At 53.7% G+C, this 11,746-nt stretch overlaps 6 protein-coding genes across 6 annotated transcripts; 4 read left to right on the top strand and 2 right to left on the bottom strand.

Moving 5' to 3' along the window:
• Positions 1-229: 229 nt before the first annotated feature.
• On the top strand, positions 230-1,225 carry BZA70DRAFT_289437 (uncharacterized protein; the record flags this gene model as incomplete). The annotated part of the gene is made up of 1 exon (XM_064914112.1): positions 230-1,225. One exon carries the CDS (start codon positions 230-232, stop codon positions 1,223-1,225), a length of 996 nt encoding a protein of 331 aa, XP_064768549.1.
• Positions 1,226-2,032: 807 nt separating this feature from the next.
• On the top strand, positions 2,033-2,398 carry BZA70DRAFT_289436 (plasma membrane proteolipid 3; the record flags this gene model as incomplete). Its single annotated transcript, XM_064914111.1, has 3 exons — positions 2,033-2,072; positions 2,192-2,310; positions 2,384-2,398. The coding sequence occupies 3 exons, from the start codon at positions 2,033-2,035 to the stop codon at positions 2,396-2,398; spliced, it is 174 nt and encodes a 57-aa protein (XP_064768548.1).
• Positions 2,399-2,409: 11 nt separating this feature from the next.
• BZA70DRAFT_161333 (guanine nucleotide binding protein, alpha subunit) lies at positions 2,410-4,117 on the bottom strand. The gene is made up of 2 exons (XM_064909787.1): positions 3,097-4,117; positions 2,410-3,039 (listed from the first exon to the last, which is right to left on the bottom strand). The coding sequence occupies exons 1-2, from the start codon at positions 3,968-3,970 to the stop codon at positions 2,849-2,851; spliced, it is 1,065 nt and encodes a 354-aa protein (XP_064768547.1). The 5' UTR covers positions 3,971-4,117; the 3' UTR covers positions 2,410-2,848.
• A 1,558-nt stretch (positions 4,118-5,675) lies between these two features.
• BZA70DRAFT_278302 (tryptophan synthetase) lies at positions 5,676-8,283 on the top strand. Its single transcript, XM_064912577.1, has 4 exons — positions 5,676-5,819; positions 5,919-6,082; positions 6,162-6,394; positions 6,453-8,283. The coding sequence occupies exons 1-4, from the start codon at positions 5,774-5,776 to the stop codon at positions 8,182-8,184; spliced, it is 2,175 nt and encodes a 724-aa protein (XP_064768546.1). The 5' UTR covers positions 5,676-5,773; the 3' UTR covers positions 8,185-8,283.
• BZA70DRAFT_295294 (uncharacterized protein) lies at positions 8,269-9,766 on the bottom strand. The gene is made up of 3 exons (XM_064914483.1): positions 9,328-9,766; positions 8,857-9,249; positions 8,269-8,801 (listed from the first exon to the last, which is right to left on the bottom strand). Exons 1-3 carry the CDS (start codon positions 9,368-9,370, stop codon positions 8,326-8,328), a joined length of 912 nt encoding a protein of 303 aa, XP_064768545.1. The 5' UTR covers positions 9,371-9,766; the 3' UTR covers positions 8,269-8,325.
• Positions 9,767-9,861: 95 nt separating this feature from the next.
• BZA70DRAFT_161214 (uncharacterized protein) lies at positions 9,862-11,408 on the top strand. Its single transcript, XM_064909785.1, has one exon. The coding sequence runs from the start codon at positions 10,087-10,089 to the stop codon at positions 10,966-10,968; it is 882 nt and encodes a 293-aa protein (XP_064768544.1). The 5' UTR covers positions 9,862-10,086; the 3' UTR covers positions 10,969-11,408.
• Positions 11,409-11,746: the final 338 nt, after the last annotated feature.

Genomic DNA, 11,746 nt, shown 5'->3' with positions numbered 1-11,746 from the left:
CTTGGTTCTCTTGCTGGTTGTCATTCATACTGAGCAGCTTCGTGGATATCCTTGATATCATCTACCCTCGGCTGTATAACTTTCAGCCTCAGTCTGCGTGTCCCCGCCTTCCCCGACTATTCATCACCACTTCCCCCACTCCTCCCCCACAGTCTTCTTTTTTCCTCCTGCGTTTGTCTTCCTTTATCGTTTCCGGAATACAACAACAGCACCAGACACATATCTACAAATGGTCGAGACAGTCCGCAGCGAACACGCCCCCGCGTTCTACGAAAAGAACATAAACTACACCACCACCACAATCAGCAGCAGCGGGAGCGGAAGTAGTAGCAACAGCAGCAGCAGCACAAGTTTCAGCAGCATCTTCTCCAACCCGAAACCGTCGGCCTACGCAGACGCCTCGTCGATGGACTTCCTCCGCAGCACGTCCTCCTCCTCATCCTCCTCCGCGTCGTCGTACTCCGCGCCCGCGCACCATTTATCCGAAGACACGCTTTGTCATTCAAGCACCTCGCCGTCCTCCATCGCCACCACACCCCCGGGGAAAAAGGTCTCGTCCGGCGACGGCGGTTTGTTTATGGGCCTGAGCAGCTCGACAGGCAGGCGTGAGAGTCAGCGGCGGAGCAGGGGACGGTATTCCGACGAGGACGCGGACGACGAGGATGATATGGCCGAGCACTCGTCGTTCGACTACGGCGGCCGCTCATACAGCACACCACAGCCCTCACCTTCACGGCCGTCGGCGGCGCAAAGTTCGTTGCAGATGCAACTTCACCAGCGTAGACTACTCCTGCTCGACCAGCAGCGCCGGCACGGATCCGATGCCGAGGACGAGGTGGAGGTGGATGATGAGGAGGAGGACGGGTATCGGAGTATGCGTCTGAATCTATCTGGCCGCGAGCAGACGAGCGAGTACGTGTTTAAGCGGCAGCCGATGCCGTCGCCGTCGGGCGATCTGCCGATGGAGGAGGGGAGTATATACGGCGGCGAGCAGTATTCGCATGGCGGCGATGAGCAGCAGTTCCGGACACGGCTGCAGCAGTTTCAGCAGCGACAGTCTCATGCGCAGCAGCTACTACAACAACAACAGCAACAACAGCAACAACAGCAGCAACAGCAGCAACAGCAGCAGATGATGATGATGAACTTTGATATACTCAGCGAGGCAGCTAGTCGGGCCGAGATGGAGATTCTGGCGGATGACATGGGCGAGATGGAGTTTTAGTTTTCAGATCAGAGTGTATTACCAGAGTAGAGTGTGGAGAGTGTTTTTGTGGATTATTTACAGGTTGGAACGGTTGGTTAAGCGTTGAATTTGTTTTCTCCTATTGTAATTGTTCTTGGGTCTGCTTTAATGCTTATATGTACATTATCTATTGTCACAATCACCTCTGTCTATCATTCCGACCGTTTTAGTTCAGAGTATGAAAAAACCACTGAAATTGGGTTATCTCCCCGAAAGGCAGTCCAAGTAGTCAAAAAAAAGTCAGACTGAAGAGATGGCTTAGATGATATGAGTTTAGTTGCCGATCACACATCACCGTGCCCGCTGATCGGCACCCCGAGCGCGTCCAGGACTTTCACGATGACGAAGGCCGCGAACATGTTCGTTTTGTCGTCGTGTTTGTCAAGAGTACGTTCTAGTGCTTCTGCTGCGAGACTAGGTTGCGCTCGGCATCGCTCTTTTGTTCCCTGCCCGAGGATGCCGGCAGCGGCTGCTGGTGCTGGCTGAGAGCTCGACGAGGCGCCGCAAGAGTTGACGTCATCGCCCAAAGCAGCCATGACATCACGGGGACGGCCGTGTAGTTAATAGTGGGCATGAAAGGGCGGGTGTGTGCAGTAGTAGCTAGGAGTGTATACATCACCACAATAGAACTTTGAGGAGGACTCGGGACGGTGGACCGGGAAAGCGCGAGACGGTTGATTATATAAAAGGAACGCACCTTCGCCCTCCTTCTTTCCCTCCCCATCGATCAACTCGCTCTCTCTTCACCGCAACTCTTCTCGCGTATCACATTCACACACATTCGCAATGGCTTTCACTGCTTCTGACATCATCAAGATCATCTTGGGTATGTTTTAACTGTCGTCGTGGTGCTGCGGGTGCTGCCGTCGTCGTCTTGTTTATTTTGATCGACCCACCAGCAGCATCTTCCATCATCAATAGAGAACACTGCTAACAGTTTATCAGCCTTCATCCTCCCTCCCCTCGGAGTCTTCCTCGAGACCGGATGCGGCAGCGATCTCCTTATCAACGTCATCTTGACCTGCCTGGGTTGGTTCCCCGGTATCCTCCACGCCCTCTACGTCGTACGTCCTCACCTCTCCCTAACAACCAACCACAACCACAAGAGTCCACCTACTAACTCTCACTCCTCTCTAGATCCTCCGAAATTAGACACCCGTCGTCTCGGCGTCGTAACGGCCTGATCCACTCATCCGATCGTCATTTCTTCCTTCTTCCTTATCTTCTTTAATTTCTTCTCGGGTTTTGGATGCTGTTTCATGTTGGTTTGAGTTATTATTGTGTACTATTATTAGCAGATAGGAATATGATTTGAGTAGTGATATATCTTTGTGTGTTAAAAGTGGTTGATGAGTTTAGTACTGCTTATCATCATCGATTGATATCGCGTGCGCTACACTAGAAGTCCAACAGATATTACTAATCACCAAAAGTAATGCATCCACAGATATTAATCAAAACTAAAGATGCCGACAAGATCAAGAGACAACATAAACACATAAAATAAAACAAAACACCAAAAATAAGCATGTCTAAAAGTACAATATAGAACCGTCTCGCGTGTGAATTAAGTTGCGACAAGCGATGCATACAACAGCAGAATCACATCATCCCGCTCTCGCGCAGGTTTTCTTGAATGATAATATCGTTGACGGCCGCCATCACGAAACGCATGTGGTTGGTGTCGGTCGCGCAGGTGAAGTGCGTGTAGAGCTGTTTTGTGTCTGTGCGGTTGAGGACGACGAAGCATTGCAGGATGTAGTTGCTTGTTTCTTCGTAGCTCGAGTTGTTGCCTGGGGAAGTTAGTATTGTCTCTTGTTTGCTTGAAGGAGATTAGGAGAGGAGGATACCTGTGAAGCCGGGGAGGTAGTTGTGCAGAGGCGAGCGGCCTATTTTCTCTTTGAAAATGTCGGTTTTATTGAGAAACAGAATAACCGAAGTCGAGATAAACCAGTGCGAGTTGCAGATCGACTCAAACAAGGTAAGCGCCTCCGTCATCCGATTAACAGTCTCGTCCTCGAACAGCATCTGGTCGTACTCCGAGATCGCAGCCATAAACAAGATCGTCGTCACGTTCTCAAAGCAGTGGATCCACTTCTTGCGCTCTGAGCGCTGCCCGCCCACGTCGAGCATGCGGTACGTCAGACTGCCAATCATGAACGTCGTCTCTGTGATTCCCGTCGACTTTACGCGCGAGCGCAGAACGTCCTGGTCGCTGGGAACGTAGTTTGGGTCCGCGACGCGCTCTATCGAGTCAAAGTAGTACTTTGCCGAGTCGTTGAGCTGGTACTCGCGCGCGCGACTGAACGCAACCTGCACGCCGCCGTCTTTCCACAGCGACGCGATGGCGGCGCCGACATCGGGCGCCATCGTCTCGCTCTCGATCTGGTTCGGCAGGTCGTATATGAGCTGGGCGTGGACCGTGTTTTGCGGGTCCGCGAGCGGGATGCCGAGCGAGCCCATGGCCTCGACGATGACTTTCATGGACTGGACTGTGTTTGAGAAAATGACTTCGCGGAAGGAGAGGCGCTCGTTGCGGGAGTAGCCGCCTTCGTGGATGAGTTTCATCTGCTTGATGATTGTGGACTTGCCGGACTCGCCGGCGCCGAGGAGGAGCATTTTGATCTCGCTCCGGCGGTCTTGGTGGTCTTTGTTGAGCTGGATCTCGATTGCGTCGTTGCGGGCCTTGCCCTCGTTTTGGGGCGCGCTCATGCCACAGCCCATGGTGGAGAAGAGCGGAGATAAGAGTGGGGAGGAGGAGAGAGGGGGAGAGATGGGGGATGGGGGATGAGAAGAGGGCGAGGAGAGGAGAGGAATAAATAGAGGAAGAGATAGAATGAGGCGGGTGGAGTAGGGAAAAGAAGGGGAAGGGGAAGGGCCTGGGATTGTGGTGAAGAAGAAGAAGAAGAAGAGGAGGAGGACGAGGGCCTAGCGCGGAAGGACCAGGATTGTGGAGACGCTTTTGAGGCTGTTGACCGCACCTTCACCGCGCTGCTCTTCAGTGCACTGCACTGCTCTTATGTCGACTACTTCTATCTTCTGTCTCTATTTTTCTCTATCTGCTCTGTTCTGTTATTCTTACAAGTACTTCTACAGCTACAACTTCACCTCCTCACCTCACCTGGCCCCGGCTGTCTGAATTTCTGCCTCCTCGTAGCCGAGAACCCAAACCCCCCAACCCATCACCAACCGCTCGCTTCCTGCCTGTCTCAACAGACGTCCTCCTGTTCTCCCATATTACTACTATTCCCGTCTATCTACAAGCACAGCTACTACACGACACGGTACAGCGCACCCTCGCGTCCTGACGCTGCCGCCGCGCCTAACCCCGCCGACGAATAATGGACCCTGGGCCTCGTATATCTGCTCGCCTCGATATTAATAAAAACACCGATTTTAATAGTGTCAAACCACGTGCTCAGCCGTAGTAAGTGCGGCGCGGTGGACTGGAGATTAAACCCCAAGATCTGCTTGGTTGAGGAGGGGGGAAGAGGGTGTCTGCGGTGCGTGGTGAGTTGGTTTGATGAAGAATAAGGAGGTAGATGCGGACTGTGTGTTGGTGCTGAGTGTTGATGTTGGTGGTGGTGGTGGTGGTGCTAAGTGTTGTGCAGCATCGCGCTCCATCGTCTCTGGCTTGAGGCATCATAGTGCTGGGGTCAGTTTTAAATGTCATTAAGAGAGGATTTATAAACATCCTGTAGCTAGTCCTTGAATATTATAAGCAGTAAATATATTGGCATTAGCATCTGCCCGAGTGTTCTTGCGAGTGTGTACTGTTCTCTATCTAGTATACACAGAATATCTACTACGTAGCTACACCTCCACGTTATAACTTGAGTGAACCCTTTGCTTCACTGCGCACAATACAAAAGGCATCACTGTTATTAGTTGACTGTATTTACTGCTGTGCGGCAGATACAGTCAAACCAACATAGCCAATCGAACCACATCTGTCGTCTACTTTTAGTGAGCATCCAAGCTCCCGTATAGCACAAGACTGCCCTCTCCTCTTTCAACGACATGACACAACATGGCTCCAACTACCTGCACATTTCCCACAAAACACAGCAATTGTCTCTATCTCTTCGAAAACAGCAGATGTTGAGAATTGACAATCACTGACAATCTATCTGTCGCTCTGGTCTTGCTGCGCTGGTCAGTCTGGTCGCGCTCACTCCGACTGTTCATCACCTCCCTCGCTTCTCTCCATCTTCTGTCTCTCTCTCTATTGCTATCTCTTCTTCATCTCCATCTCCTCTTCATCTCTCTCTCCTCTTTATCTATAACACCCCATAGCCTCCGCAAACAGGCAAAGATCGAGGTGGGGCGTGGGGGGCAAGGGCAGAGCGCCGCACCGGACTTTGAGCTCCGGGAATTTATTACTCTTCTTTGCCTTCCTCGCTCTGCTCACAAAAGTTTTTACTGCCTCCTCCACCCCAACCCGCTGCTCGCCTCTCTTCCTCGACCCATCCCGCCCTCCACTCCTCCTTCTCGCTCTTCACCGCTCTCTTCTCTCTTATCTACACAATGAGCGCTCATCTCAAGCAAAGATTCGCAGAGTGCAAGGCTGAAGGTATCCCTCCATCCCTCCCTCTCCTATCCCCTCCCCATCCCCCCACACATCAACCCATCCCCATCCTCTCTCAATCCGCATGCTAACCCACCTCCCCAGGCCGCCCCGCCTTCGTCACCTTCGTCACCGCAGGCTTCCCCAAGCCCGACAGCACCGTCGACATCATGCTCGGCATGCAAGCCGGTGGCGTCGACGTTATCGAGCTCGGAATGCCCTTCTCAGACCCCATCGGCGACGGCCCCACCATCCAAAAGTCAAATACCGTATGTTTCCTTTTCGACTCTTCCTTATCTCAGTCGCAATTGCACATCATGCTAACCAATTCACTCTCTCTCTTCATAGATTGCCCTGGAAAACGGCGTCACCACAAAGCAGACCATCGACATGGTCCGTCAAGGCCGTGCCGCCGGCGTCACCATCCCAATCGTCCTCATGGGATACTACAACCCAATCATGATTTACGGCGAGGAGCAATTCATCAAGGACGCCAGAGCCGCCGGTGCCTGCGGTTTCATCATTGTTGATTTCCCGCCAGAAGAGGCAATCAAGTTCCGTCAGATCTGCTCCAGAGAAGGGTACCGTCCTCCTCTTGCTCCCTTGTTTTCATTTGCATTCCATTCTAACACTGTATAGAATGAGCTACATCCCGCTCGTCGCTCCCTCCACCACCGACTCCCGCCTCGAAATCCTGTCACAGATCGCAGACTCGTTCATCTACGTCATCTCGCGAATGGGCACCACCGGCGCCCTCACCGAGATCAGCGAGGGCCTGCCCGCGCTCTGTGCGCGCGTCCGCAAGTATGCCGGCGACACCCCTCTCGCCGTCGGCTTTGGCATCTCGACCGCAGAGCACTTCAACGCTGTCGGCGGCATCGCCGACGGCGCCGTCATTGGCAGCAAACTTGTCTCCGTCATCAGCGGGCTCACTGACCCTAAAGAGATCAACGCCGCGACAAAGAAGTTCTGCTCCTCGATTTGCGGCCGCGTGGTCGAGACGTCTGCGCACGAGGTCGGCCCGGTTGCCGACTCGGCGTCGACTGTCGCCAGCGTGCTCGGCAAGAAGGAGGTCACGCCCACCGCGGTCGTTTCCGGCGGCGATCCCAAGGCCAAGCTTGCGGTTGATTTCCTGAACGGAATCGTCGCAAAGGAAGAGAAAGAGCACGTGTTCCCGTCTCGGTTTGGCGAGTTTGGTGGACAGTACGTGCCCGAGGCGCTCTTCGACTGCCTCGTCGAGCTCGAGAAGGTGTTTGAGACCGCCGTCAACGACCCGACCTTTTGGGAAGAGTACCGGTCTTACTACCCCTACATCGGCCGCCCCGGAAAGATGCACCTCGCCCCGCGCCTCACCAAGCACGCCGGCGGCGCAAACATCTGGCTCAAGCGAGAAGACCTCAACCACACCGGCTCGCACAAGATCAACAACGCGCTCGGCCAGGTCCTGCTCGCGCGCCGTCTGGGCAAGACCGAGATCATTGCCGAGACGGGCGCGGGCCAGCACGGTGTCGCGACCGCGACGATCGCCGCAAAGTTCGGCATGAAGTGTACCGTCTACATGGGCGCCGAGGACGTCCGCCGCCAGGCGCTCAACGTCTTCCGCATGAAGCTCCTCGGCGCGTCTGTCGTCGCCGTCGACGCTGGCACGCGCACGCTCCGTGACGCGGTCAACGAGGCCCTGAGATCCTGGGTGACCAACCTGTCGACCACACACTATGTCATTGGCTCCGCCATCGGCCCGCATCCCTTCCCGACCATCGTGCGCACGTTCCAGAGCATCATCGGCAACGAGACCAAGCAGCAGATGCAGGAGTACCGGGGCAAGCTTCCCGACGCGGTCGTGGCCTGCGTCGGAGGCGGCAGCAACAGCAGCGGCATGTTCTACCCGTTCGTCGAAGACAAGACCGTCAAGCTCCTTGGCGTCGAAGCCGGCGGCGACGGCGTCGACACCGACCGACACAGCGCCACGATCTCTGCCGGCTCCGTCGGCGTGCTCCACGGAAACAAGACCTACGTCATCCAAGACAAGGACGGCCAGATCCTCGACACCTACTCCGTCTCCGCCGGTCTCGACTACCCGGGCGTCGGCCCCGAGCTGTCGATGTGGAAAGACACCGGGCGCGCGGACTTTGTGGCCGCGACGGACGCGCAGGCGCTCGAGGGCTTCAGACTGCTTTCGCAGCTCGAGGGCATCATCCCCGCGCTCGAGTCCTCGCACGCTATTTATGGCGCGGTCGAGCTCGCAAAGACGATGAAGCCTGATCAGGATATTGTCATTTGCTTGTCTGGACGCGGTGATAAGGACGTCGAGAGCGTTGCGGAGAATTTGCCGCGGTTGGGACCTTTGATTGGATGGGATTTGCGTTTTTAAAGAGGTGGTTTGAGAGTGTTCTTTTGATCATTTAGATCTGTTTTATGTAGTAAAAGTATATACGAGAGATGGAAAATTATTTGAATACGAAGAAATGCTTTTATTAGAGATAAGCCACAACGTTTAAGCTTAGTAGAGATATCAGTACCGCATAGCAGACCCCCCGCCATTCGGCAACGGTTTCCCCCGTCCATCGACAAGCGCAGACTCAATCATCTCCACCACCGTCCTCTTCGCGACCGTGATTTGGAACGGCTTGCCAGAGATATGGCAAACCCGCTCAGGCCCCTCGATCCCGTTCGTGATAAACTGTATCCGCGCCCCGCTCTCCTGCTCGATCCGCTTCAGCGTCTCGCCGCCGCGCCCGATGATTAGTCCCACGAACGGCGTCTTGACGACGAGAGAGGCGGTCACCGTTCCGCCGGGGGACGGGTCTCGTCGCGGACTGCATTCGCGGACGCGTTCGTCGGGGCGCAGGCGAGGAGGCGAGTGGTCTCTGCGCCGGCCGCGGTCGCGGTCACGATCACGGTCGCGATCACGGTCGCGGTCGTGGTATTCTCGACTTTGATCTCGGAATCGACTGCGCGGGTCTCGAGAGTCTGAGTTGTCGTAGGAGCCTGTCGTTCTTGTTAGACGTAGTTTTCACGCAATGAAGAGAATTATGCCACATACCTCCTTTCCGATCCCGGTCCAAGACTTTGCCGTAGTACTCTCCGATAGACAGACTATCTCTAGGATCAGCTTTGCTCAACTGGTTTATATCCAAATACCCCGAATTCGAAGGCGGCGGCACATGAATCGCGCTCGCGCTCCCGCCCGCAGCCGTAGCAGCCGTCAGCGCCGCCAGCGCAGCACTCGCCGCGCCGGGGTTGGCCTGGCTCTGCAGCGCCGCGAGTTGTGCTAGGAGCGGGTTGTTTGCGGCGGGGACGGCGTATTGGGGCAGGGGAGGGGATTGTAAGGCGCCTCCGGCCGCGGCGAATTGCGCGATGTTTGGGTAGACTTGCTGGTGTTGTTGTGTTGCTTGCGGTTGTTGTTGTTGCTGTTGCTGTTGCTGGGCTCGTTGAGCTACATGATGGCGATGTTGTTAATACTGCATGTTCTTCAGAGGAAAGATGAGGAATAGGGTGATATTTCCACACGTACTTAGTGCAGCCAGAAGGGACGCGACCGTCGCGTTATCGGCCATTGCTTTCTTTTGGGTCGGTCCTGTGTTTTGCGCGTGTTTGGGTTGTGTGGAGTATATCAGGTTTGTGTGTTTTCTCTTTCGTTTGGTACTAGGGTGGTATCTCCAGCGGGTGATTGAGAGAGAGATCGACGTGAGTTGTGGTTTTAGGAAAGCGAGATGGGGGAGGTGAGCTGAGGTGAGGTTCTTTGTCGAAGGGTGTTGTTCTGGGGTGGAGGAGTGGATGAAATGTGCACGAACGAGAGATCGACCTGTTCTCTTTTTTGTGTGTGTGATACAAACACTTAATACGCAGGCAATTCTTTGTTTTCTTTGTTTTTCTTTTCTTGTTTCGTTTAAGAACAACCAGCGAGAAAAACCAGTGCGCAGACAGATTGCGTCGTGAAGATGGAAACAATGCGTAGCAAGGAAGAAGTTGTCTTCATCAGATCCAAATCTAAAATTCACATCACGTGATGGTTGATTTAAGGGTCTGAAGTGAAGAGAAACCCGCAAAACTCCCAAAAAACTCGTGAGTTCCCGGTCCAGGTTTAATAGTCAGCTAAAGAGCTTTTTTTCGTTAGTTGGGTTTTGAGGTAACGCACGCAATTGAGATAGACGAGTGTGTGTGTGTGGAAAAGTATTGGGTAGTTTTACTGCTGATGCAAATAGTTGGCGGCAGGTTACCGACAGATATATACAGTCGCCGCGAAGAGACAGGAGTATAAGGTCATACAAAAATGCATTCGTCGAGCATCATCCGCAGCGCGCTGCGCAACCGCGCGTCGTCGCCGGTTATCGCGCGGTATGAGTCCCGAACGACCTTTCAACGGCTGCGAAGGACGACGACGACGACGTGCACGCGGGGATTCTCGTACTCGGCCGTGAAGGCACACAGAGCGGCGAAGGGAGATGGGGAATCGCCGAAAAGCGCGAGCACGCTTCAGCGAAAAGAATCTGAAAAGTTGGCGGGCGCGGTGAGTGCGTTGCAGGCGGGGCGGGGGAAGGATGGGGGGATTATGATTTCGGCTGAAGGTACGGAAGCTGTTGCGGATGAAAAGGCAGAGAAAGCCAGTAAGACTACGAAAGCTGGCAAGACAACGAAAGCTGGCAAGACGAAAGCTAGCAAGAAAAAAGATACCGAAGGGAGCACGGGTGAAGAGAAAGACAGCGAAGAAGTGAGCACCGAGAAGGACGGCGAAGAAGTGCGCACTAAAGGATTTCGCAAACGATCAACCAAGGAGAAAAAAGAAAAAGTCGTTTCGATGCACCTGCCCGAGCTGGAAATGTACGGTCTGTCGGGCGACGCAGAGAAAATCTACAAGGTTCCCCGCAAACCCGCTGGTCCTGACGACTTTCCTCCCTTTGTCTCTGAAGACGAGATACTGAAGATTGACGGTCTGACGTTCAAGGGTAAAGACATCGTCTACATGAGCCAGATCATAGACCGGTGTTTGCTGGGGAAGGATAAGGCTATTCATCAGATTTTTCTGAACAAAAACGTGATTTTGACTGAGGATTTGGAATCCGAGGCCGGCAAGCTAGACCGATTTGATGTCATGTCAAGCCTCGGGAAAGGTATGAATTCTACTAATATCTTGCTCGACAAGAGCTGTAATTGACCCCGGACGCTGACGATAATTTACACAACCAGAAGACCAACCGAAGGAGCCTAGCGATAAACCGTACTGCATCGACAAAGAGATCATGGAAAATCTGCTTCGGCACGCGGCTGTTGGCCTCGCTCCGCAAGAGCGAATGCGAATAGACTTTTCTCCGCTCACGCGAATGGACTTCTCCCGGCAGACGCCAGTTGAACTCCCTCGGCCGTTCAGAATCGGCAAAGGATCTACGGCATGGACCAGCCAGTTTATGATGCTGCTGTCGGCCGCAGACGGCCAATCGATGCAGTACCTGGACTCAGTGGTCAGCTCGATCGCCGCCGAGGTTGATGCGGACGTGTTGCGGATCGAGGACGCGGATTTAGAGTATCTCGTTGCGAATGATCTTGAAAATATCGGTATGCAGGTCAATTGAGATATCTGGGAGTGCTTAGTAGCTGACTTTTGGATGTATAGGTCTCACAGACGGGCAATGGTCTCCGTATAGGAAAGATCCACAATATCTGTTTCGATCGTCAAGAGACGGGTATATCAATGTGTCTAGGACGCTATACGAGGACTTGCAAGAAGAAGACGATATGGAAGAAGCGATGGAAGAGGACGACGATGCCGATGAGAGCATTGACCCCCAGAAGCTCGACTTTAGGAACCTCATGAAAGATCGTGCCAAGCATAATGAAGACGCTGATTTCAACTCGAGATTATACCTCAAATTCCTGGCAAAGTCGTTCTATGACTTGGCCTTCCGAAAACGCGCGATCGAATATACTCGGAAAGG

The sequence above is a fragment of the Myxozyma melibiosi genome, assembly GCF_037950935.1.
Source record: "Myxozyma melibiosi strain Phaff 52-87 chromosome Unknown BZA70scaffold_5, whole genome shotgun sequence".
Classification (NCBI taxonomy): Eukaryota; Fungi; Ascomycota; class Lipomycetes; order Lipomycetales; family Lipomycetaceae; genus Myxozyma; species Myxozyma melibiosi.
This window is presented reverse-complemented; position numbering and strand designations above follow the sequence as displayed.

Bases quoted from the DNA above. Each gene is read 5' to 3' on its own strand.
- BZA70DRAFT_161333 (XM_064909787.1), bottom strand. From the start codon at position 3,970: ATGGGCTGTGGCATGAGCGCGCCCCAAAACGAGGGCAAGGCCCGCAAC. The intron at 3,040-3,096 runs GTATCCTCCTCT...TAACTTCCCCAG, and splicing joins CTACCTCCCCGGCTTCACAG to GCAACAACTCGAGCTACGAA.
- BZA70DRAFT_278302 (XM_064912577.1), top strand. From the start codon at position 5,774: ATGAGCGCTCATCTCAAGCAAAGATTCGCAGAGTGCAAGGCTGAAG. The intron at 6,083-6,161 runs GTATGTTTCCTT...CTCTCTTCATAG, and splicing joins CCATCCAAAAGTCAAATACC to ATTGCCCTGGAAAACGGCGT. The intron at 6,395-6,452 runs GTACCGTCCTCC...AACACTGTATAG, and splicing joins CAGATCTGCTCCAGAGAAGG to AATGAGCTACATCCCGCTCG.
- BZA70DRAFT_295294 (XM_064914483.1), bottom strand. From the start codon at position 9,370: ATGGCCGATAACGCGACGGTCGCGTCCCTTCTGGCTGCACTAA. The intron at 9,250-9,327 runs GTACGTGTGGAA...GCCATCATGTAG, and splicing joins GTCCCTTCTGGCTGCACTAA to CTCAACGAGCCCAGCAACAG. The intron at 8,802-8,856 runs GTATGTGGCATA...CAAGAACGACAG, and splicing joins GGACCGGGATCGGAAAGGAG to GCTCCTACGACAACTCAGAC.
- BZA70DRAFT_161214 (XM_064909785.1), top strand. From the start codon at position 10,087: ATGCATTCGTCGAGCATCATCCGCAGCGCGCTGCGCAACCGCGCGTCG.